The following is a 23,209-nucleotide window of genomic DNA, read 5'->3' as shown; positions in this document are numbered from 1 at the left end:
AACATAACCTGCTACAATTTTGTACCCCTAAAACCTCTAAATAACATCAAGTCTTACCGTGGAGAACGAGGGTGACTGCGGCCGGGGCTGATTCGTCCCATAGTAAGCACCGCCCGGGCTTCTCCGCCTGTTGTCGAAGTATCGCTTGTCCTGCAGGTGGTGGGGGTTGTGCACCGGAGTGCCGGCGGTGATGGACCCCGTCTTGGGGTCCGGCGGGGTCCGCTGCGCCTCGAAGCGGCTCTCCACTGGGGTGCCGAGGGTGATAGAACCCTTGGGGTTGGGCAGCTTGATGGTGGGTCGCGGGGAGGCGACCGGTTTGGGTTTCGTCGCGTACTGGTTGGGGGACTCCCGCTCAGGCTGCGGCCGGTACGTGGTTTGGTAGTCGGCGTTGCGGTATGGCTGTTGGGATAAGTTGATTACATTATCATTGTATATTGTTTTAAGTTATGAACTTAGGTTAGAGTGTTGTTTGTCATGTCAACATTATATGAAGTTTCTATGGCAAATATAGTCAAAACATTAGTAATTTTCACATCTTACTTTCATTTAATTTCCTTAAAAATGCATTTATGTCATTTACTTATTACAACAATTATTTTAACAACAACAATTTATCCACTTCATCCTCCTTTTTTTAAAGAAGTTTTTTTAATACATAAGTGGTAGTACTAACAGAGGGTGGGGGGTGTCGGTCGAGGCGCGGCCGCTTGACGGTGAGGTCGAGCAGCGAGTCCGCCGCACCCGCCGCACCTGCCGCACCTGCTGCACTTGCCGCACCCGCCGTAGGGGGCCGCTCCACCTGCACACACAAAAGATATGTTATAAATGAATATTAAATACTTATATAAATATTATTAGTAGCTTTTTTTTTGCATCTTCGAAAATTTTCTGGGCAATCAAAACAACCGTGCTACACAAGGAAATAGTATGAAAACAATGATATAGACAACATAAACTTGTTTATTGCAAGAATGGTGTCACACAATAGAGACTCGTCTAATCCAAGATTAAGGTCATAGACAAGTTTTGATTAATTTATTTATTTATTCCCTAGATGTGATACGCACTTGCAGTAACACCAAGTCCGGTGCATCAGCAGTAGAAGTGGGAGGTCTGGCTGGTGAGCTGCCGCTGTGGTGCGACCCGCTCACCACCGTCAAGGTTGCCAGTTCGTGGTTCGGCTGGAAAACAATATTTTTATTTTATTTTATGGTGTAACTTAATGTGCGTAATTACGGCAAGACTTATTAGGTGACAGATTTATTAAGTGCCATAAATAGCAAATCTTTTGAATAAATTTTAAGGGATTATTTTTTTTTATTTATAAAATTCTCAGTTATATTATAAATGTAAAAGTGTCTTTGTTTATCTTTCTCTCGAGTTAATTTGATGATTAGATATTTTTAGAAGATAGAGCTAGTGTATGACATAGACCCTTTATGAGAATTTTACGGGGGGTTTAAATTTAGTCAATAGTCCTATATAAATCAATGCGTCGCTGATCTGTACACTAATTAAATAGTACAGAATATCGATAAACTATAAATGAGTCCTATTAAAAAATAGGAGCATAAGAGCAATATAACAGGCGTATGTAGGTACCTTAGGCGGCAGCGGCTGCGGCGGCGGGCGCGGGTTCTTCATGAGGCTGACCTCGATCATGTTGAGCACGACGTCGCGCACCGTGAGCGGCGCGCTCGCGCTCACGCCCGGGCCGCTCACGCTCACGCTGGCGGGCGCGCTCACGCTGGGGGGCGCGCTCACGCTCGCCGCCGTCGCCGCGCACGCCTGGCTCAGCGACGTCGCCGCGCCGCTCGTCGCCGTCTGCGGGACGCATTGGGTTCAATTAATGGAGGTACTTTACACTACTGTTGAGTTTAAAAAAATTAGATGTTGTCAATTCGACTGAATTTTTTGTATTTGTTACTTTGGATTGAGTGAACCGATTTTGATGATTCTTTTTTATTTGCAAGTTGATGCCTTTCCAGTGGTGGGTATAGAGGCGGTTACGATTTTGATAAAATAGTTATTGTTGAATTAATAACATTGTTTTATAATCAAATGTCAAGTAAGGACACATAGGTGGTAGTCGAGCACGCTTCGGCACGAATTTCATACCGGGGAAGTACTATACCCCCACAGAAGACTGGCGTGAAATAGTAGTACGCTACTGTGTTTCGTCCGGTGAGTGAGGCCCGTTCGTTTCCTCACTCTTCCCAGTCTATTCTTTCTATATTTTCTTTCCCCTTTTCCCCTTTAAAGGCGGACGGCACATCTGCAGCAGAGGCACTACCTTAGCTTCGTTCACGAGCGGTGGCGACCGCGTGCCGTCCGGCGAGCCAGTGGCGTCACATATAGGAGAGGGCGGGGGAGGCACCTTGGCGCTGGGCGCGTCGTTCTCCTCGTCGGCGGTCTCGGTGGCGGAGGAGTCGTACTCGTCGCGGCGCGCGCGGCGGCGCGGCGCGGCGGCGTCGGTGCGCGGGCCCGGCGCGCGCGGCGAGCCCGCGCTGGCCGTGTCGGAGCCGCCCGAGCTGCTGTCGGGCGCCGGCGCCAGCGCGTCCAGCTGCAGGCGCCGCCGGTACGTGAAGTAGAACGCCTTGAGGCTGGCGGCGGCGCGCCCGCTCGCGGCCGCCATGCGCTCCCACGCGGGCCCGTGCTCGCGCAGCAGCGCGCGGAACCGCGCCGCCTCCTCCTCGCTGGGCTCCGCGCCCGCCCCCGCGCCCGCGCCCCCGCCCGCCCCCGCGCCCCCGCCCAGCGCCTCCAGCCGCCGCGTGATGCGCTTGAAGCACGTCAGGCAGCACTTGCTCAGCGTGCTCGGGATCTCTGCGGACGGATTACATATTATATAACATATCATATCTTGCGAACGTAAAAGCAATGTACGGATATTTGTTACTCTTTCACGTGAAAACAGTCCGAATTAGCACCTAGGCTACTTTACACCCGGGTTCCAAGCGAGTTACGCTGTGGGTTGCAAGTAGTATTAAATAAATGAATATAGCTTAAAAACCAACACTTTTTCATAATACAGACTATCGTATGCATATTAATTAATCCTAGAAATACTAAAGAGAATCATAGAATAAACTCATGAAATTATTGTATTTCCATTGATTCCAAAAAATTTACAAAGTTTGATTGAAATCTGTCCGTTAAGAATGGACCAATTGCGGGTCTAAAAGAGTCACTTACGTACACACATACATGTAAAACAAAAAGCGAATAAAAATACAATGCATATACTCACGGAACTCCTCCATGATGGGCCGCTTGTCCTCGAGCGGCAGGTCGTGCCAGCGCGGCGGCAGGTGGCGCAGGCGCTTGGCGCGCGGGCCCGTGCACGAGCGCACGCTGCAGCGGCTGCGGCGCGCGCGCACGAACTGGCAGTGGCAGCCCTCGCACACCTGCGCACAAAGTGGAATTATAATTGTCTGTATTCGCAAGGAAATAATGAGCAACTATACGAGTTCCCTTCATATTCCGTGCATCCTTCATTAGATAGGACAATTCGAAGGACCAAAAAAAGTTCAACGCTTCAGTCTCATTACCATACTTTCTAAATAAGCAAAAACATTCATTCATCATAGTCATATATACCCAAACAAAGATTGTAAACAACTCACCTTCTCGCCAACAGTGTTCGCGTCCAGCCCGTACTGTTTCGCGTTCGTCGCGGTCACGCTTCGCGTCGCGTTCGCCGTGAAGCATATCGCGCACTCGCCGGCCGCGGACACTGTGGTTATCGTAGTGGACGTCGCTGTGGATGACGGTGTGCTCGTGCGCTCTATTAACGCTGTTGGATGGATGGATGACATACAACATAAATCACACTAATATTATAAATTTGAAAGTTTCGATTGTTTGGATGATTGTCCGTCAATCACACTAAAACTATAGAACGAATATTGGTATTAGATAGAAATTTAATACACAGACAGGATATGAGCTGATTTGGGTGATAGGATACTTTCTATCCCGATTAAATGCTCCCGTGGGACAAAACAAGAATCTCGACAAAAGTTTGATTTTTTAAGAACATAATATAGATATACACTTGTAATCAGCTTGCATCTTGGTGTTCCAAAAGCTCAACTCTCTTTTTGTCTCTCTCTTTCTCTCGATATCTAACTTCTGTTACTCTTAGGAATATAGGTTTCGATATGGAAATTTCATATAATCACATTTATTATAATTTAAACATGAACTCTCAGAACTCAACTAACTTTTACGATATAATCGTATTATGAAAGTGTATTTAAATCGTTGTTTATTAATATTTAATGTACACTAATTTTGTTTAATTAAACATCATTTAATTTTATTGTTTCATTTAATTGTTTGCGTCTGACTTTAGCAATGATGACTAGGTTTGGAGTGGAAGGCGTCGGTCGTCTCTAGCACAAGTTTATTCCTACTTGAGGCGACCGTCGTGTTTGATTTGTGTTTAATCTATTTGCTAAATAAACGTTATTTATTTATTTATTTATTTATTAGCATAAAACGCTCCTAAAAATATCCAGATTTCATGATAATCATGATAAATATCGACGATTCCCAAATCATATTACGCAGCCAACTAACAAGGCACTAATATCCCTATCCCCCTGTACCAGACAGATCTGTGCAATATTAACACCCCGTTGGGCCGAACGAGATTCACTTAAATCTGACGGTGCATTGCCGTAAATTATTCAGACATCATTCAGTTATTTGGATGTATAATAGAAGAGTAATTTAAACACTTTTTGGGAAGACTAACTTCTTAATAGTTTTGGGACTATGTGAAGAGTTATTTTTTACAACTTAGCCTATACTCTATAGTATAGTACTCAGGAATCACGTAAACATTCAAGAGCAAAATGATTTTTGTAATTTTTGAAATAGTTCATGAGATTAGGGCGTTCAAACAAACGAACTCTCAGCTTTATATAATCAGTTAATAGTATACATTAAAACCAATATTATAATGAGAAGATATTACGAACGTTATTACTATTAAAGAATAAGGCAATATCTCCCGGCTGTGTAGTGTTTTAATTCTAAATATCGTCATGTGCCAAAATGCATAATTTTTGTAAAATATTCTGGGTATTTATAATCTCAACTTATATAACTATTATGATATATTTATGATGCAAATGACTATTAAAATCACAACACTGTCTGAATCACAATACGAAATGTAAAGACCTAGAATAAATAAAGGTACAATTAGCTCTCTCGCAGTTCCTAACTATTTAACAGTTCTGTTAGTTCAGCAATGCTAAATTGTAGCCGGCTTGTTCTAACAGCATTGCAAATTTATTCAATAATTACAACGGAATACGATATTTCATATTTATTAAAATGTCTTTTAATGTATCTGTTAGGCAGTACGATCATAGACCGAAAACTCTTACCGGACATTATAAAAATATTATAGTTAAAAAAAAATAAAAACCACGCTTTAATGATAGATCAACTTAATTGTCCCATTTGTTCCATTTACAGAGAAAACATATAAAGAAAATTTTTAAACCGTGCGACCCTAATCAGTATAGATAATAATATAAATTCATAAAATTATAGTATTGTTACATAGCTCAAACGCGTTGCGGTCATTGAAGAAAAGTTAGGACGCGTTTGAGCATCAGTATTGGCATATCTATCTATCTAAAGAAACTTACGCTACGAATAGAGATCCTCCAGTCTTTTTTGGAACGTTGGTTAAAAATTTAATTTATATGAAACATCAAGTGCAAAAATATCTAACAATTCGTTTTGGGGATTTTCAGTATTCACAAGGTCTCTATCTGAATTTTTTTTTTTTATGTCATAGCGGGCAGCTGAACTGGTGGTTCGCCTGATGGTAAGCGATCACCACCGCCCATGAACATTCGCAAAGGTAAAGCCTCTGCGAATGCGCTGCCCGTTTTTCTGGGATAAGGGAAAAGGATTAACGACTGGAAAGAAGGAATGGACTAGGACGGTTGAGGAAAAGGAAACGGGCCTCCGGCTCCCCCACTCACCGTACGAAACACAGTGGCATGCCACTATTTCACGCCGGTTTTCTGTGGGGGTGTGGTACTTCCCCGGTGCGAGCTGGCCCAATTCGTGCCGAAGCGTGCTCGACTCCCACAATAAGATGAATGGTATTTAATCGTTGTATTATATGAATACTCCTTTATCTGGCAGTAATTTAGACTAGTTTATTTTTTATCTGTAGCTATGCAATAATTTATGGAAATTTCTCATTTTTACCACTTATAAAACCGACAGAATTCAAAAGCGTTGCACCAAGCAGAACTGAACGCGAGTCATTCAGTAATACCACAGTATGTTCAGCTAATTAGCGATGAGGTTCGGCAAACAGCGTTTATCTCGAATGCTAGACCATCCCCCTTCACCCCATCTCTCGACGTTCCACTTGAACCAGTCGCTAACTTAAGAATTTTCACGTTAAAATTACAAGACGATGTTGATTTTACAAATATGAAATGGAATGTTCAATTTTAGAATATCGATTCTTTTAATAAAATTATAGTTTTCTACGAGGCATTTTATATTATATTATTTTGAAACAAGGTGAAGAATATATAATGTCAAATAGCATGAGCATTTTTAATTTTAGTCGTATTTGATTGTCAGTCATAGATATCTGCATATATCGTTTTACCTAAACTTGAATTACTTGCTTATTCGTAAATAACATTTTAATTTTAGCTTCAAACTCGAGGACCAAGAAAAAGTAATTAGGCTTTTCCATATAAAGCTATAACAATTACAGAAAAACAACAAGGAGCAACACTTTCTTATATTACAACGCAACCAATCGTCCTTGGTTTAATTATCGCATATACAATTGTAATCCTTTAATCTATATTAATAATTTCATCAGCGATCTCATTAATGTTGAAATCACTAAAATATGTATAAAGCGAACGCCACATCCAGCTATATAAATCCTGGAGCCAATTAATCCCCCAATTACCGATGTTTGAACGAGCACTAATTGGAATCATCTCTTTGGCTCCACTCGCTCAACTCGCTGTAAATCAGCACTTATTACATGGCTGTTTGAATAATTCGACGTATTTATCTGAAGAACTTGGAGCTTTAAAGAAATAACGCCTATAATCTCTCTCGGCCCATCTTTAATGTAAAGACAAAAAATTTGCCAAGTGACTGGTTATGTAAAACGTAATAACGACGTTTATAAATTTCAGGTTTACAGTTCAACCTTTGCTACGAACAAGGTCTTTGGAGATTCCAGTCGAAATTAAAAAATGGGGCCAAATGACAACAAATCCCTATCAAACACAAAATTAATCACGTCAATCCATTGAAAACCCACGGTCGGATCGAGTATCAGAACCAAAAAAGAAATCAGTTGAATTGACTTGATAATTAAGATACCTGTTAATATTAAGGCTTATTTTCCCATAAACTGAATTACGAAATATAATATTAAATTGCGAAAAACATTTCGCAGTATCCGTGTCGGATGTGGACGTCTAATCCCCTCACACAAACACCCCCAGAACCGTAACGCACCGTACCAACAGCGCGCAGGAACCCAATGCCCACAGCGAACCCGCACATATGAATAGTCAATATCCAATTCCTCGATTAAAAATGAGCGCTACATTTGAGAGTATCGTCGTGCTATTTGCTTAAGCCGTGAAGCGTGACAATTTAACGAGATGCCGACAGATCCTGTTTATTTTGTATGCAAACAGGAGAGACATTTCGCAGATTAAACGCCGTCCAATACGATGATTTGTGTACTTGAATGTTGTATGTGTTGTTTGTTTGTTATTTACTTTTTGTTGGTTTATAGGGTGTACTTGGAACCTTTTGATTTTTACTCGTATGTGATTCGGAGTAGAGTTTAGGTAATTAGAAATAATTGTATCGTTAATCATACTTTCAAATAGCGAAATTGCATATCATACAAATTATTTATAAAAATATCCAGTTATGTAAAATTTTAATCGTGGATAAACAATTTTTTTTTTGTGTTTATTAATTTTCAAATAGACTGCCTCCTATGTTGCTAAAAATATATTGTCCTTTACCCAACGGTTGCCTGGTAGAGATAGCTTTTAGCCATAAGGCCGCCCTTTGCTTACTTGTTTTTGTTAAATTTTATTTCTTTTTTTATATTTTGTAAGTGTGAAAGTGTGCAATAAAGAATAAATAAATAAATAAACAATTGGGATTTTGAAAGGGTCGGTCCACGTCCACGTGCAGGAAATGTGGCTTTTAATGAATTATGTTTCTCTATCTCTCCAAAGTCCCTAATCTCCAAGTGAAAGGAATATACAACAACACACATCTTACATTATGCTGAGAATCGTGATCCTTTAACCCCGTGTAGGAACGGGTGGGCTTGACTTGTATTATGAATGATCGTTAGTAAAAGCAGAATTAGAAACGTCCATTAGAAAATGTACTAAATAAACGGATATGATAAAACCGTAATTCGACGTTCAATTTTTGAAAGAAAACAGATCGCCATATTACTCGCACTTAATTAGTTTTTGGGTTTTTTTCTGACTTTATTACTTCATGTTCCTCTCCTTTATAATATAAACGTGTGCAGCCCTTCTCTCAGCAAACTAACAATCCCACAACATAAACTCATCTTAAAATGCGACAGATACATCTCCAAAAGAATAGGCAACCACATCATCTGTATCCCTTAACCCCGCGGCAGGACAGCTCGGAGCACAAAGGGCCGTCACGCTAAGCCGCAGTGACACGCATACACACGGAATACGCAATCACCACTCAACTGCCCGATTGTAATTGAATTGATTGTAATGCACCGGTTTATCCCGTGTTAAACAATCCACGGTACGGTTGGCTTCATTGGATGTCGGCTTTGTTTTGGTCGTTGGTGTATGTATGCCTGTTTTTTTTGGTTGGAGTTTAGAGATTCTCGGCTTTTCTGACTATTTTTTGGTATTCAGAGTTTGAACACGAACAACGAAAAGATGATTGAGAGAACTTTCAATTCTTTTCAGTTATAATTAGGCTAAAGGTCCAAAAAATTATAAAGAGGTCGTATTGTTAAGACTACTTTATATGAAGAATCAGATGCTGCTTGCTTTCGGTACTAAGAAGAATATCACGGTGATTATGAAGGATAGATAGGAAGGACTTTTATAGATCACAATACAAATTCTCACACAACTATCTGTGTAATACATGAGAATCGATCATTATGAAAGCGCCACAGGACATTAATTACGTACAACACTATATTTCCTGTCGTCAAATAGAGTCGCGATTCAAAATGCTAAAACCACAGTCACAATGGCCGTCCCGAAGGCCCGGCGGCCCGCGGCGAGGGACCTCTAAGTGAATTAAGTGTTTGCTGAGACTCCAACTGTATAGAGTGGAATATTTCATACCGTTTGAGATCTTTTGAAAAATTGTCAAGCTTCATGTTTTATTAATGATCTGGAAAGACCGCCGCCGAGATGCGACTGTACGATTTGTGTCGACTTTAATTAAATAATGGATCGCACGGGTCCCTCGTGGTGTTCGGGACGGACTTGAATTATTAAATATTGGAATTTTGCAGGAGTGTACAACAATATGACAACACACAAAGACAAGAAGGCTTGAGACTGGCTTTCAGTTTGGAATATACAAAGTTTTGACCACAATGTAAAAAATTCAAGAGCTCTGTATGTTTTCCATTTGCTTTAACTACTTTATTTTGTTTTAGATCGTAAATACATAACAAAAAATTCTTGGTCTTATCGCACTAATTATAATCAGTTATATTTATAGAGCTAAAAGAACGAATCCAGCTAAACATCAGCGTAAAGTCAATTCTAGTCAAACCGAAGATTAATTAAAACATAAAGAAACATTGACACAGGGAGCATCCCCAATTGGCGGGAAGCCGCGGCTATATAAGACGCGGGAAAAGATTTCGCGCTCAGTCTGCCAGCAGCAGCCCCCGTGCGATGTTGTCCCTGTACCGCGCGTGGCTCGGGCCGAGCCCTTGCGTCGCGAGGCCGGTGCCGCCGCCGGGGGCCCACCGGCCCGTACCGCGCCGAGCTAGGGCCCCATCGCCCCCTTCGACCCCGCCACCGCCCTCGCCGTCCTCCACCACCTCGAGCGAGCTGGACGTGGAGCGCATAGAAGCGCCCGACCCACCGAAGCGGCAAACGGCGGTTCTGGACGTAGCGTCTTGCGACGGGCCGGTGCGGTTCAGCCGAGTGCTGAACGTGGCGTGGCGCGAGGCCACGCCGGAGCGCGACTGGTCGTGCCGCCACCGCAAGGCGCGCACCACCGTGCACTACTACCCCTGCAAGACCTGCGGCTCCAAGTTCCCATCCTACTACTTCGTGCACAAGCACAGGAAGCGGTGCCACGCGGAGGAAAGCACCCAAGACTCCCCCGAACCGTCGACGTCGAGCGCGTAAATGTTGACCCGGCATTAGTTACGTTTCATTCGTTATAATAATTATTTATTGCGACGTTTTAACACGAGTGGCCAAATTATTTGTGAAGGCGATAACAGTGCAAGATAATGTTATAAACATCTCTCTAGCTTAGATACGACGGAATTACTCCGTTCCGAGCGGACTCAGGATAGTCAATCGTGTATGTTTAATGTAATTTTAATTAGCTTAATAAAGCCAAAGTTAAATTTTAACAAATAATCTTAATATATGAAAATAAAATAAAGTTATTGATCAGTGTGTTTTATTTTAGAAATAATACATCAAATATGTTCAATGAAACTTGCAATATGCATTGATACAACATACGGAAATTAATTCGATAAAATTATAGTACTTAATTGTTGTCTATTAATGTAATAAGTCCAACGAGTCTTTAAGTACTTAGTAGACAACGAGTCTTTAAGAATGCCTTATTAATTAATCGTCACCCAATTATATATATGCAACAATTTACAATATTACTATTGCATCGAATAATATTAAGTTTGGTGTGTCACATTTATCAACCGAATCAAGTTACCAAGAAATACCTTCAATGGCATTTTAATGAAATTAAGCAATTCTAAGTATGCCGGTATAAGTATGCCGGTATAAGATCGGTATATAGGAAACACCTCGGTCTAATATCTCAGAGCTCGTAGAGACAACACTTTGATATATAGTGTACAGATGATTTGCTAATAAAAAACATACAGGAGACTTGGTATTTTTTTATGTAATTAATTGCAATTTCATGGCTTTGAGTATATGAATAAAAATTTATGCAACAAGTAGTCTTTAAGAAATTAAAAACTTTTCAACGGATTTTAAACGCGATTTATTCATTATATTATTAACCCGACGTTTCGAACACTTTACAGCGAGCGTGGTTGAGTCTCCCCGTGAGTGTTCGAAACGTCGGGTTAATACTTAATAATATAATGAATAAATCGCGTTTAAAATCCGTTGAAAAGTTTTTAATTTCTAAATGTATAATACTCGCGTGAAACCAAACACAAGAAAATACTAACAAGTAGTCTTATTTGATAGAAAATAATCTATACTAGTGATACAAATCTGAAGAGTTTGTTTGTTTGAACGCGCTAATCTCAGGCACTACTGGACCGATATCAAAAGTTGTTAATATAAGTACAACGGGCGAAGTCGGGTCGGACCGCTAGTTTTTTTGTGTATTTTATATAGATACAATAAAATATATAAAAGGTATGAATATTCGATTTTATTTATAGGACAGTATAACAGATAGACATTATAATAGAATTATTCCGGTTCTTTCATAACAATATTTTTGCCAAAAAAGAGAGAGCTTAAAAGAATACTTAGTGAGAGAAAACTCGCTACCAAACACAATACATAAGATATTTGAAAATTGATCAGCACAAAAAGTCAAGATGAATATGATTCAAATATAAAGCAATGCAAACTCCCTATGCTTGTTATCTCGGATGTAATGCTAACGAGAAAAACTAAAGCGAATTCAAATTGTTAGAACTAGACCAAATTTTATTAGATATAGAGATATTTTATTTAAAAAGAATCATAATAATCAGTTCACCCAGTAAAAACTTATGAAGTAACAAACACAAAAAAATAAAGTCGATTTGATAAAATCCTCCACTTCAATTTTTAGTTTTATAGTATTCAAATGCTTTCAAATTCAAGCCCCATTTACTATGGTTTGGCAAAAAGACGCGGGGTCGTTTCCCGTATCGTGATCATTTCTTTTCTATTCTTAAAAAATTAAAATTTCTTAATTTTTGGAGTCGGGTGAATAATTATCTATCCTACTAATATTATAAATGCGAAAGTTTGTTCGGATGTGTGTGTGTTTGTTGCCCTTTCACGCAAAAACTACTGAACTGCTATAAATGCGAAAGTTGATAATATACTAGCTGTGCCCCGCGGTTTCACCCGCGTAAGTCCGTATCCCGTAGGAATATCGGGATAAAAGTAGCCTTTGTGTTATTACAGTTATCCAGCTGTCTACGTATCAAATTTTAATGCAATCGGTTCGCAGCAAGTAAAATATCGCTTTGAGAACCTTCGTCGTTTTTAGAGAACATCGGTAATAAATTTGTTGGAATAATCGCAGGTGCATATTTATCATGCATTATATATACTGCATAGACAACTGCGAGCCAGTGATGACACGATTAAAGGCAAGCACAATAATACCGGTTGCTGACGTAAGTAACAATACGTAAGTAATGTAACAAACGCAAGTACTGCAAGTACTGTAAGTACTGCAAGTACTGTAAGGACTGTAATTACTGTAGATAATGAAAGCACTGTGAGTAACGTAAGTACTATAAGTAACGTAAGTACTATAAGTAACGTAAGTAATGTCAGTGTTGTAAGTACTGCAAGTATCGTAAGCAACGTTTCACTTACCAGTCTCGGGCGTGGGCGGCGGATGCGTGGGCGTGGGCGGCTGCGCGGGCTGCGGCGTGTGCGGCGCGCTCGCCCGCCCGCCGCCCGCGGGGCTGCTCGGCGCCGCCGACTGTCACCATACACGTCATCATTATATATTATGTACGTGTATTTATAAAAATACATTTACATGTGTATATGTATGTGGGAGTTTATAAATATAATAGTATTTTAATATAAAAGATTATGTTTTGATCTAAATTATAGCCTCAATTTTTATATGACATTCGTAATTTTCAATGTACTTATGTATATGATTGAGCATTTAAAACAAATTTTGCTAAAGTATTTCAACAAATGGTATCGAACAGTTTCATAAAAAAAAATCTACCACCGAACTAACATTGCAAATTTAACTTAGGTGATATAAAACAAATATACTCACAGTAATAACAGATGTGGCGCTCGTCGCCTCCACGAGGTCCCGCGCGGGCGCGTCGGGCGGCGGCGTGCGCGGCGCCGGCGCGGCGGCCGGGCTGCCGGGCGGCAGGCTGATCGCGCTGAGGCACACGCCCGCACCCGCCCCACCCGCGCTCGCGCCGCCCGCACTCGCGCCGCCCGTACTCGCGCTCGCGCAGCCCGCACCCGCGCTCGCGGCCGTCGGACTCGCGGCCGTGGGACTCGCGCTCGTTGCGCTCGTGACCGTGGGACCGGCTGTGCTTGTTATTGTGACGTTCGGACTCGACGATACCGGTGGTTCTGGGGCACAGATATATTACGTTACATTATATTCTATGCGGGCATAAATAAATACATATATAAAATTGTACTTCTTCCTGAAAGTCTATATGAAACATATAACGTAGCTTCCCTTCCTATAGAAACAAAAAAAATCTTTCCCAACAGTAACTATCGAGCTAACTCACCTCTCGCAATGTCGGGGTACGCGCTGAGCAGGCCGGGCTGCGCAGGCTGCGCGGGCTGAGCGGGCTGCGCGGGCGCGAGGTGCGCGAGGTGCGGCGCGGGCGGCAGCGCGGCGGGGTCGGCGAGCGCGGGCGCGGTGAGCGCGGGCGCGGTGAGCCCGCCGCCCGGCGCGCCCGCCACCGGCGCGGGCGGCGCGGACGACGCGGGCGGCGGCGACGGCGGCAGCGGCGGCGTGCGGCTCAGCTCCGACCTGATGCCGCTCATATTATCAATTTTATGTACATACATATATCAAGAGTAGAACATTACAATTATACAGGGGGAAGTTTGGGTGTAGGGAAATAACGGGGATGTCAAAAAACTTTACACATTTATATATACAATTCATACATTTATTTCTTATCAATGCAGTAGACCATATGCTTTAAACTTTTAAAGTTATTATAAAACACATATTCAACTCATTTAGTCCCCCTGAGCAAACAATTCATCCAGTCATTAAATAACTAAACATCCTCCGTACTATTATTAATTAATTTATTATATTTAATAGCCCACTAGTCCACCAATCTATATCCTATAATCTCAAACACCATCACACCTAACCCTGCAAACCACTAAAGACATCCAGCGAGGCGGCTCGAATTTAGCGGCAAGTTAATAAAGCGAGGTCATAATTAAAAAAAGATGGATGGAAACAATCGCGGTGTTTATTAGTGCGGTGATTGCGGGGCCGGAGGGCAGATGGTAATGTAAAGAGTGAATTCAGATAATTATGTTTGTAGTGCGCCGCGCCGTACGCCCTGCGCCGCGCCGTACGCCGTGAGCCGACCCATGCTGTTGCTAATACCATATTCATTTTGTGTGGTTTTAAATTGTGTAACTTTTGATTATTAGGTTGGTAGATGTGATACTTTGAGTAGATTGATTGATTAATTGTTTGTTTATCAATAAATGCGTTTATTTTTTTATTGTATTATTAGATAGTTGCGTGAGACGGTTTTAATCACGGACGAACCCGTGGGCAAGTTTCTATAGCTTAAATGTTATTCTGGTGCTTATGCTACATCCCTGCCAAGTATAATCAAAATCCGTTAAGCGGTTTTTGCGTGAATGATTACCAAACATACATATAATCCTCTCATCATCATTTGTAAGAGTAGTAGAAAGCAGAATAATTAATCATTTAGGAACAGGTGGTAAATGTTAAAACTGTGTTATGACAATTCAAAATTGCTTCTTTATGAAGTCTAATTGAATAAATAAATGTTTTAGTTTGATTCATGGCTAAGACTATTTATTTTTGTAAACAAAATATATAAATTTTTTTTTAAACGGAAGTTGTAATAGAAAACTTATAGAAATCAGTACCTACTTTAGTTAAAACCAACATTGTCAAAAATATAACACTCAATATCCCTACGAATATAACAACCATATCAAATTTCAAAGCTACAAAACTACAGCATACAAAAACTACATACAACACTGCACCCCCAATTACGCAGTCGGTTAAAAACAAAACACAACTAGCTGCGGCATATTTGAACGCAATTAAAACGTAGCCAATTAATAGACGGGGGGGTGGTAATTATCTCCCGGCTGTAACCCACTATTCAATTAATCTGAGCTTTCATATTGTTTGCGATTATAATTCGGATTTAAATACATTTTTAAACGTTCATATTTTGATTTAATGGACATTTTATTGGTACTGCTTCATGATGTTTAAAATGTAATTATAAAAATACACACGGCGATAACTTGAGAATGTATATATGCGAATAGCTTACGATTTCTTTTAATTAGGTAGTAACTATAAGAGAGAACACAGGCTTCCTCTTCAAAGTACCTTATACGTCATAGAGATTATGAATGTTCGACGTATTTTATACATAAACAATCGAGTTTAAGCACTGGTTGGTACTATCACAATTTGACCGATGTTTTCCAATTTTTCTTTACTTAATTGGTACGGAACCATTAGCGAGTCCGACTCGCACTTGCCCTGTTTGTCTCTTATTATGCAACGATCATCATCGGATCTTCAAGCTGTGTAGTATATAGCATATTTTACGATTAATTAAATTAACAATAGTATTTAATTCAACACCCGAGTATACTCTTGGAATCCGACAGTTACAAATTTCACATATATATTAACGGGAAACCACACAACGAAATAAAAATCGCGTAAACGGACATACAATACGATATAAAAAAGAGACCGATATGAAATATCAATACGGGGTTGAAAAAAAATTGAAGATTTTTTTTCGTGAGAGCGCGCCCCGCCCCGCGGCCCGCGCCCCCCGCCCCCCGCCCGCCGGTGGGCGCTTTAATTAAGGCAATTAGAAAGATGGGTTGCCGCGTGTTTGCGTAAAAATCTAAACAAACCGAGCACGGTGGGGATGCGAGCGACAAGACGTAGTGGAACCGATGCGAGTGCGGCTGCAAACTCTGCCCATTTATTGTGTTACGTGCTCAAATTCTGATTGAAATCCTGTCCAATATTAAAGAGATTTTGCATGATAAGTTATAGTCGTTAGCAATTAATTCATTTGTTTTCTTGGTGTTGACAAATTGCGTAAATGTTTTAATAAAAAGACAAATTCATTCATTATACATAATATGCGTAGGTTGTTTGATAAAAAACGTATCGATATTATACATGAAATAACGATAGAAATAAATTATCGACACCAACACAACACTACAACCAAGTCGAACGTCCCCGGGGGCATTTCGACAAATAATAGCTGGAGTGATTGTCAACACACGCACGAATATCGCGCGGCTATCACGCCCCGTCTTGCGGGACCGTCCCGCGGGACCGGCCCAGCGAACGCTGAATTTGTGAATTGGAGAATCTCATTTTAATTGAAGATCGTAGAAATTGTGATGGGCGTATTTCATAGTAAGTTCTTTCTTGACATATATTTGATGACTAGCTATTTCCCGCCGTTTCATCCCAGGCCCGGAGCAGTAGTTCTTAAGATTAGCGCATATAAACAAACAAACTCTTCAGCTTTATATCATAAGTCAAGAGGATAAGAAATTATGAAAAGATTCATTAGTAAAACAAAGTTAAGCGTTATTCACTATACTCAACTCAATTCCATACACGCGAGTTCTAACATATTATAAACTAGCTGCGCCCCGCGGTTTCACCCGCGTAAGTCCGTATCCCGTAGGAATATCGGGATAAAAGATGCCTATATGTTATTCCAGTTGTCCAGCTGTCTACGTAACAAATTTCATTGCAATCGATTCAGAAGTTATTGGGTGAAAGAGCAACAAACAAAAACACACACACACACACACACACATCCTTACAAACTTTCGCATTTATAATATAAGTAGGATAGGATTTTCAATGTTGTAACATTGACATGATTTAAAATAAACCACTACAATGTTTCATGCCGGCTCGTCTCTGCAGAAACTGCTTTCCGAACCAGTGCTAAATTATTTACGATTTAAAACGCTTCTAAACAAAATCTATTGAAATACAGAGTCGATTTAAATATACGATCACTAACTGCCGTTCATAATATTCAGATCGTTCAACAAACAAAAATATTATATCGAATGCTATAAGCGAAATTAAAGAGAAACAAGACTCGCAGACTGCAAATTGAAGAAAAAAGTGAACGGAGTGGATTGCTAGAAAAATATGAATTTTAAACGATTAATGAAATGAGAGATGCTCGAACTCATAACGCGAGTGGTGCGCAAACACGCCAGCCACTTTGCGTGTGTTAAACACCGCTGTTACTGTTTCATTCGAATTACATTTTTGTGAGAGATTTTTGTCAGGTTCGTGCGCTCGCCAAGATACCTTGGCGGTTTCCGAGATTCACAGCTTGAAAGGCTCTTGTTGTCAAGTTGTGGGTAAAGGCGTAGGCATGCGGCATCGAGTGATTAAGTGTTTATTATGATATTACTAGCTGCGCCCCGCGGTTTCACCCGCGTAGGTCCGTATCCCGTAGGAATATCGGGATAAAAAGTTGCCTATATGTTATTCTAGGTGTCCAGCTATCTACGTACCGAATTTCATTGCAATCGGTTCTGTAGTTTTTGAGCAACAAGCACACACACATCCTTAGAAACTTTCGCATTTATAATATTAGTAGAATAGTAGGAAGTAGGATGATGGTAACAGCATACTTAGTTTTTTCAGATATCAAAATTAACTGAATAAAATAACACGTAAAGAATGAAATTAATTTCTCATACGTATTTATTATTCATAACATTCTGACGATTTTCTCGTGAAATGAAAGCGCAAAGAAGATCTTTGATTCCTTTTTTTTTTGTTGGTATCAGGTTGATAGAGTATGGGAAAGTCAGAAACAAACCAACGAATTCTATTGTAAAAATCATCAAATAACGTGTACGATTTTGTTATCAAAATTATTTCGTTTCCATAAGCACACAGATTCTTTTAAGACTAAACATGTATTATATATATTTTAAGGCATTTTATAAATATTTTGAAGTAAAACTTAATCGCCAAGTGTGCATTTAAGCGTAAAACTCGAGATCGACTCAACCCATTCGGCTAACATCTCTGAACATTTTTGTTAGGCCACAAGGAAGATTCTTGTGAAGAAAATGACGTGTCGAGTGAAGCCGGATGCACCGCTAGTGTATAATATTATTAAGCTGAAGAGTTTATTTAGACGCACCAATCTTAGAAAGTATTGGAGAGATTTCAAAATTTCATTCGACCCTTGAATTTGTATGTGATCCCTGAATACAATAGGCTATCTATGTACCACGAGCGAAGCCGCGGCGGACCGCTAGTGTTAATAAATGTAAAGCTAAGAGAAATTCGCATGGTAAATAAGAATAAAGTGAACCGGGTTCGATGTTTTACCCACAGCACAATATCAGTTGTTTGTTCAAGTGATTGGATTGTGTATTGGCTGTATTTATTTTGCTTTTTGTTTGCGAGAACTGAATTAATGATCGGCTGGATTATATTTCAATGTATGTAGCATTCGACGGAATTTTATGTGAATATTAACTATGAATAGCTTATTAATTCATATGATTTTATAATCAGTAGGTATATTTTATTGCTACAAAAATGTAAAAGGCTATTTTAAATAGATGAACAGCTGTTTTTTTTAGTGTGTGATAGGGAAGCGCTTGACTACCAGCTCGCCTGCTGGTAAGCGTAGATGTAGTCTAAGATGGAGCGCGCTTCCCTAGGAGGTACCTGTTCACTCTACTTTTGAAGATCCCCAGATTATATCCGTCAGAGAACACAGACTCAGGAAACATGTTCCAGTCCCTTGCGGTTCGAATAAGTGAGTCGAACCGCTTATTCCGGGTACATGGAACGTCCACCATAAAGCAGTGCCTAGAGTCTGTGCAGCTCGACGAACGATGAAAGAAAGGGGATGGCGGAAGTTGATGAACTGATCTTGCAAATTAATAATCATCCTCGTTGAACATTGTATTTTGTACTAGCTGTTGCCAGCAGCCTCATCCAAACTTTCATCCCCTATTCCCTTTGGGGGTATAATTACTATATATTTATACCCCCCAATGGTATCATTTCGGTGGTATGAATGTATCAAAATGAGTATCATATGGAATGGTATCATAATCAGTCCAGTCCATTTGGGCTGTGCGTCAATAGATCAGTTAGTCAGTCACATTTGCGTTTTATATATTAAGATTAAAATAGTTGGACATTACCGTAATAGAAAATATAATTTCAATAAGGATGAATAATTTTTGATAATGCTTATTTTTAAAGAAAAATATGTTTTTAAAGTTTCGCTATTCATGTCGTATGATTGTTGAAAATTCTATATTTTGTATAAGGACCTTTATCATTCTCTCTTTCAATTTTTCTCTCTTCTGAATTAGTTTTCTCAGTTAGCAATGATTTTAAATATTGAATATTATTACCGTTTATTAACTTTATAACCTTATCAAATAATAGGACTATCTTTATGTCATAGTAGGCCACTGAGCTGGTGGTTCGCCTGATGGTAAGCGATCACCACAGCCCAATAACACTGAGCACAGGCCGCTGTAAATCCGCTACCCGCTTTTAAGGAGAAAAGGAGTGAGGAAAGTATATATGGGAATTATCACATAAATGGAATGACGATAAGCAATGTATAAATAAATCCTAATAACTCCGTATAAATCCGTCATAATTATTTAAACGCTATCCCGTATCCCGAATGAAATTTACTTGTTATTCAAGCGCTATGTAAGTTATTTAGTTCAAAAGTATGCCAAGAGAGGGCGCTGTGCGCAAATTTTGATTGTTTACAAAAGAAAAGTAGTTTTGATTTTAAATTACCCGTAGATGGCGTTGATATCAAATTATAAGACGTTACGTACTATATTTTATAATTGACCTAGAGGTCTAAAAATTATTTATGACCTTTTTAACATACTAAATACAGAAAAAAAGCGATTTATAAATATCGGTCAGATGTTTTGAAGGACTTTGCTCACAAGTATTGTGATAAGAGAATTTTATGTATAGAAAAATATCATATCAGCCCTTAGTTGTTTTGGAATAATGTTTGTATTTTTATTTAAATATATAATATAATATTGTTTGCAAAAACCACTTTTCTCATTATTAAATAATACAGATTTGCAAAATGATGTAACTTAAAACAACAGAGCGTGGCTCGTATAACCCGTACTGGGTTCGATTCCTGGTCGAGATTGACAAACTCCTAGAAAAATTGCAAGGTCCTAAGAGTCACCCTTAGGCCTTATTTTTTCTTCTGTTTTATGAATAGACGAATCATATCACTCATTGCCCATGGCGATCTCTATGCCACGAACCACACGCTCTATGTATGCCCTTGCGGCTTGCCACTAGCCCAAACTCCCTTATCCCTGTATACTGGTTCCCTGGTGAAATACTCTTCGAACTGAAAGCGACTCCTGCACGCTCGATACTCGTTATAATAATGCAATTAGGTTCTTAATTTTTGTCTCAACTTTCGTGCACAAAAACAAAGTCCCCCTATCTATCTATCCCCTATCCCCTTATACTACTTTCGGTAAAAATTTGCTCAGTACATAATTAATATTTTTAAAATTGTTAATTTTCTTCGTCTTTTACAATCACCAATTATATAAAATCTCGAGTTCAAAGTGTATTTCACCGGTCACCCTGTATAACGCCCCTTGCCCCATGCCCCATGCCCCTTGCCCCAGTGGGTGCGCGTACCTGGAGGGGTGCGCGGAGGGCGGCGCGTGCGGCGGCATGGGGATGCCGTTGATGTCGGCCACCCCCGCAACCCCCGCAACCCCCGCAACCCCCGCATCCTCCGCCGTCTCCTTGTCCACAGCGCGAGCGGAACCTGCACACATAGTTATAGCTTATTTATTTATTTCATTGTCCCACGAGTGAGTTCACAAGCGTGTGATATATAGTTAGGATATTTTTATTCTATGTTAATTTATACATAAAATAGTATGTATTGGAGTTAGTTAAGTTGTTTTATTTATACAAATAAAATTCTGTTTGACTGTCGCATTGGGCGTGTCCTGTATTAGCAAGTGATCTTTATAAACACTACATGTAAGTACTCCACTATTCCAACACTTTCATTGTTCGAATTAATTAAGTACATTGATTTTATTTATTTTTATTTTAAGGATCACAAAATATCGTTACATGTATACTTTAACTATAGATCATTTAAAAATATTAGTTGGCGTATGCACACCCTGTTATATGTGACCACAACTTACACACAAGCGTTAACATGAATTTATGAGATCGAACAAACTCAGAACTGAGAGTAACAAAGAAAATAGTCCAATCAATAATGATCATGCATATATTGTTATAAAACATTGAGAAAATTTTAATTAACATCACTATTAACTAATCATTTATAAGTTTACATAACACAGTTAACAAATATTTCTTTAAATCGAATATAAACACAAAACGCACCCTGCGAGCGCTGCAGGCGGGTGGTGACGCCGGTGGAGGCCCCGGGGGCCAGCTCGGGCTCCGGCGGGGGCCTCGGCCGCGCGTGCCTCCGCGGCCGGGGTTTCCGCAGTAGTTGCTTGTAGTTCTCAGCTTTTTTCGATAGGTAGTAGAACCTGAGGGACAGAGATATATTATGGAAAGGATATTTGATCTTGTTTCATTGTATATTTATTAATTGGTTATAAAATTTGGGGAATTATAAGAAATAAATATTTTGAATCCCATGACTTTGCTTTGAGAGCTTTGATAGTATATCTACTATAAGTATTTTTACATAATTTGGACTTTCATTTCTTGTGTTAAGAAAGTGTCTTCCTGTTTTTGTCATAGACGCATTTATTTCCAAAACATTCATATTATATTTTGGCATTTTTTTAAAGTTACTATTGTTGATACTATTGTTTCTACTTGCTGCTACTGCTGGTTTTAGTGGTTTTAGTGTTATCTGTGTCTGTGTTGTTATCCTTTTTCTAATAGTTGTGTTAGGTTAGTGTGTTGTTAATGTCACTGCCGCTACCACTACGAATAGAGTTGTTGTTTTTAGTATTGTTGGTGGTGTGGTGTTGGTGTTGGTGGAACCGCTGGTGTACCTGACGCAGTCGCGCACGCTCTTGCGCGGCAGGAAGGAGGCGATCTGGCCGAAGTTCTTGGGGTGCTGCAGGTACTTCTCGCGGAACAGCTCGCGCTCGCCCGCCGTCCACACGTTGCGCAGCTGCAGCTCTTTGTGCTCGGTCTCCATGTCTATGCAGCGCTCTGTGGATGATGGACGATATTTGTAATGTTTGCTGATGTGATATCGTTTAATGGGAGGGTTTTGCGTTAAGCGCTTCGTTAGTTAATATCGCCAGGCTGTCTGGCGTGTCTTTCTCTTGTTAATAAATTAACGCTTTTGCTGTTAGACATCCGAAAACAATGTTGTTTTTAGGTCTTGGGGTCTGGTCGTTCAGACTGAATGTACTTTGAGTATATATAAAATCAATCAGGACGTTATCAGTACTGAAATTCATCTCATCATTAAAAAAATAAACATCATTTAATATTTAAACCTAAACAATTAATGAATCTTAAAACATTCATACTGTTTACGGACTGCAACAAGCAAAACTTACTAATCCTTACTAATATTATTTAATACGATAGTGTTAGTTTCTATGTCTTTCTTTTGCCGTCGCAACGGAACGTTTTATGTCATGCTCTTTGTGTATAGAGACAGTTCGAAGACTAGATATTGATAAAGGCTACTTTTACCCCAGTAAAGCATCTTATTCCCATTTAAAGATCTATTATGATGCGAATTTGAATGACTACTATTTTTTTTGTAATAAGAATAGATGGCACTTTATTAAAAATTTCAGATATTGTTTGTTGATTTGTATATTTGTAAAAAATCTTCTAAAATCGGTCAAGTAGTTTTTCACTAGAGTTTTTCTATTGATAAGCTATTAGCTGGTAA

The 23,209-nt window shown here is 39.8% G+C and overlaps 1 protein-coding gene across 5 annotated transcripts in view; it reads right to left on the bottom strand.

The window, feature by feature from the left end:
- The window catches only part of LOC119834074, a 106,485-nt gene that overhangs the window by 6,246 nt on the left and 77,030 nt on the right, over positions 1 to 23,209 (bottom strand). For all 5 annotated transcript variants that reach the window (XM_038358383.1, XM_038358375.1, XM_038358360.1 and 2 more), the window contains 13 exons: positions 22,347 to 22,509; positions 21,718 to 21,869; positions 20,983 to 21,115; positions 13,763 to 14,010; positions 13,282 to 13,595; positions 12,858 to 12,966; positions 3,624 to 3,793; positions 3,248 to 3,404; positions 2,378 to 2,823; positions 1,603 to 1,824; positions 1,068 to 1,181; positions 674 to 799; positions 58 to 399 (listed from right to left, as the gene is read on the bottom strand). In XM_038358383.1, the coding sequence (XP_038214311.1) occupies positions 58 to 399; positions 674 to 799; positions 1,068 to 1,181; positions 1,603 to 1,824; positions 2,378 to 2,823; positions 3,248 to 3,404; positions 3,624 to 3,793; positions 12,858 to 12,966; positions 13,282 to 13,595; positions 13,763 to 14,010; positions 20,983 to 21,115; positions 21,718 to 21,869; positions 22,347 to 22,509 (2,696 nt within the window). The remainder of the gene's footprint in view (positions 1 to 57; positions 400 to 673; positions 800 to 1,067; positions 1,182 to 1,602; positions 1,825 to 2,377; positions 2,824 to 3,247; positions 3,405 to 3,623; positions 3,794 to 12,857; positions 12,967 to 13,281; positions 13,596 to 13,762; positions 14,011 to 20,982; positions 21,116 to 21,717; positions 21,870 to 22,346; positions 22,510 to 23,209) is intronic.

This window comes from Zerene cesonia, chromosome 2 (assembly GCF_012273895.1).
Source record: "Zerene cesonia ecotype Mississippi chromosome 2, Zerene_cesonia_1.1, whole genome shotgun sequence".
NCBI lineage: Eukaryota > Metazoa > Arthropoda > Insecta > Lepidoptera > Pieridae > Zerene > Zerene cesonia.
The sequence above is the reverse complement of the archived record's forward strand: the minus strand, read 5'-3'. Positions and strand labels throughout refer to the sequence as shown.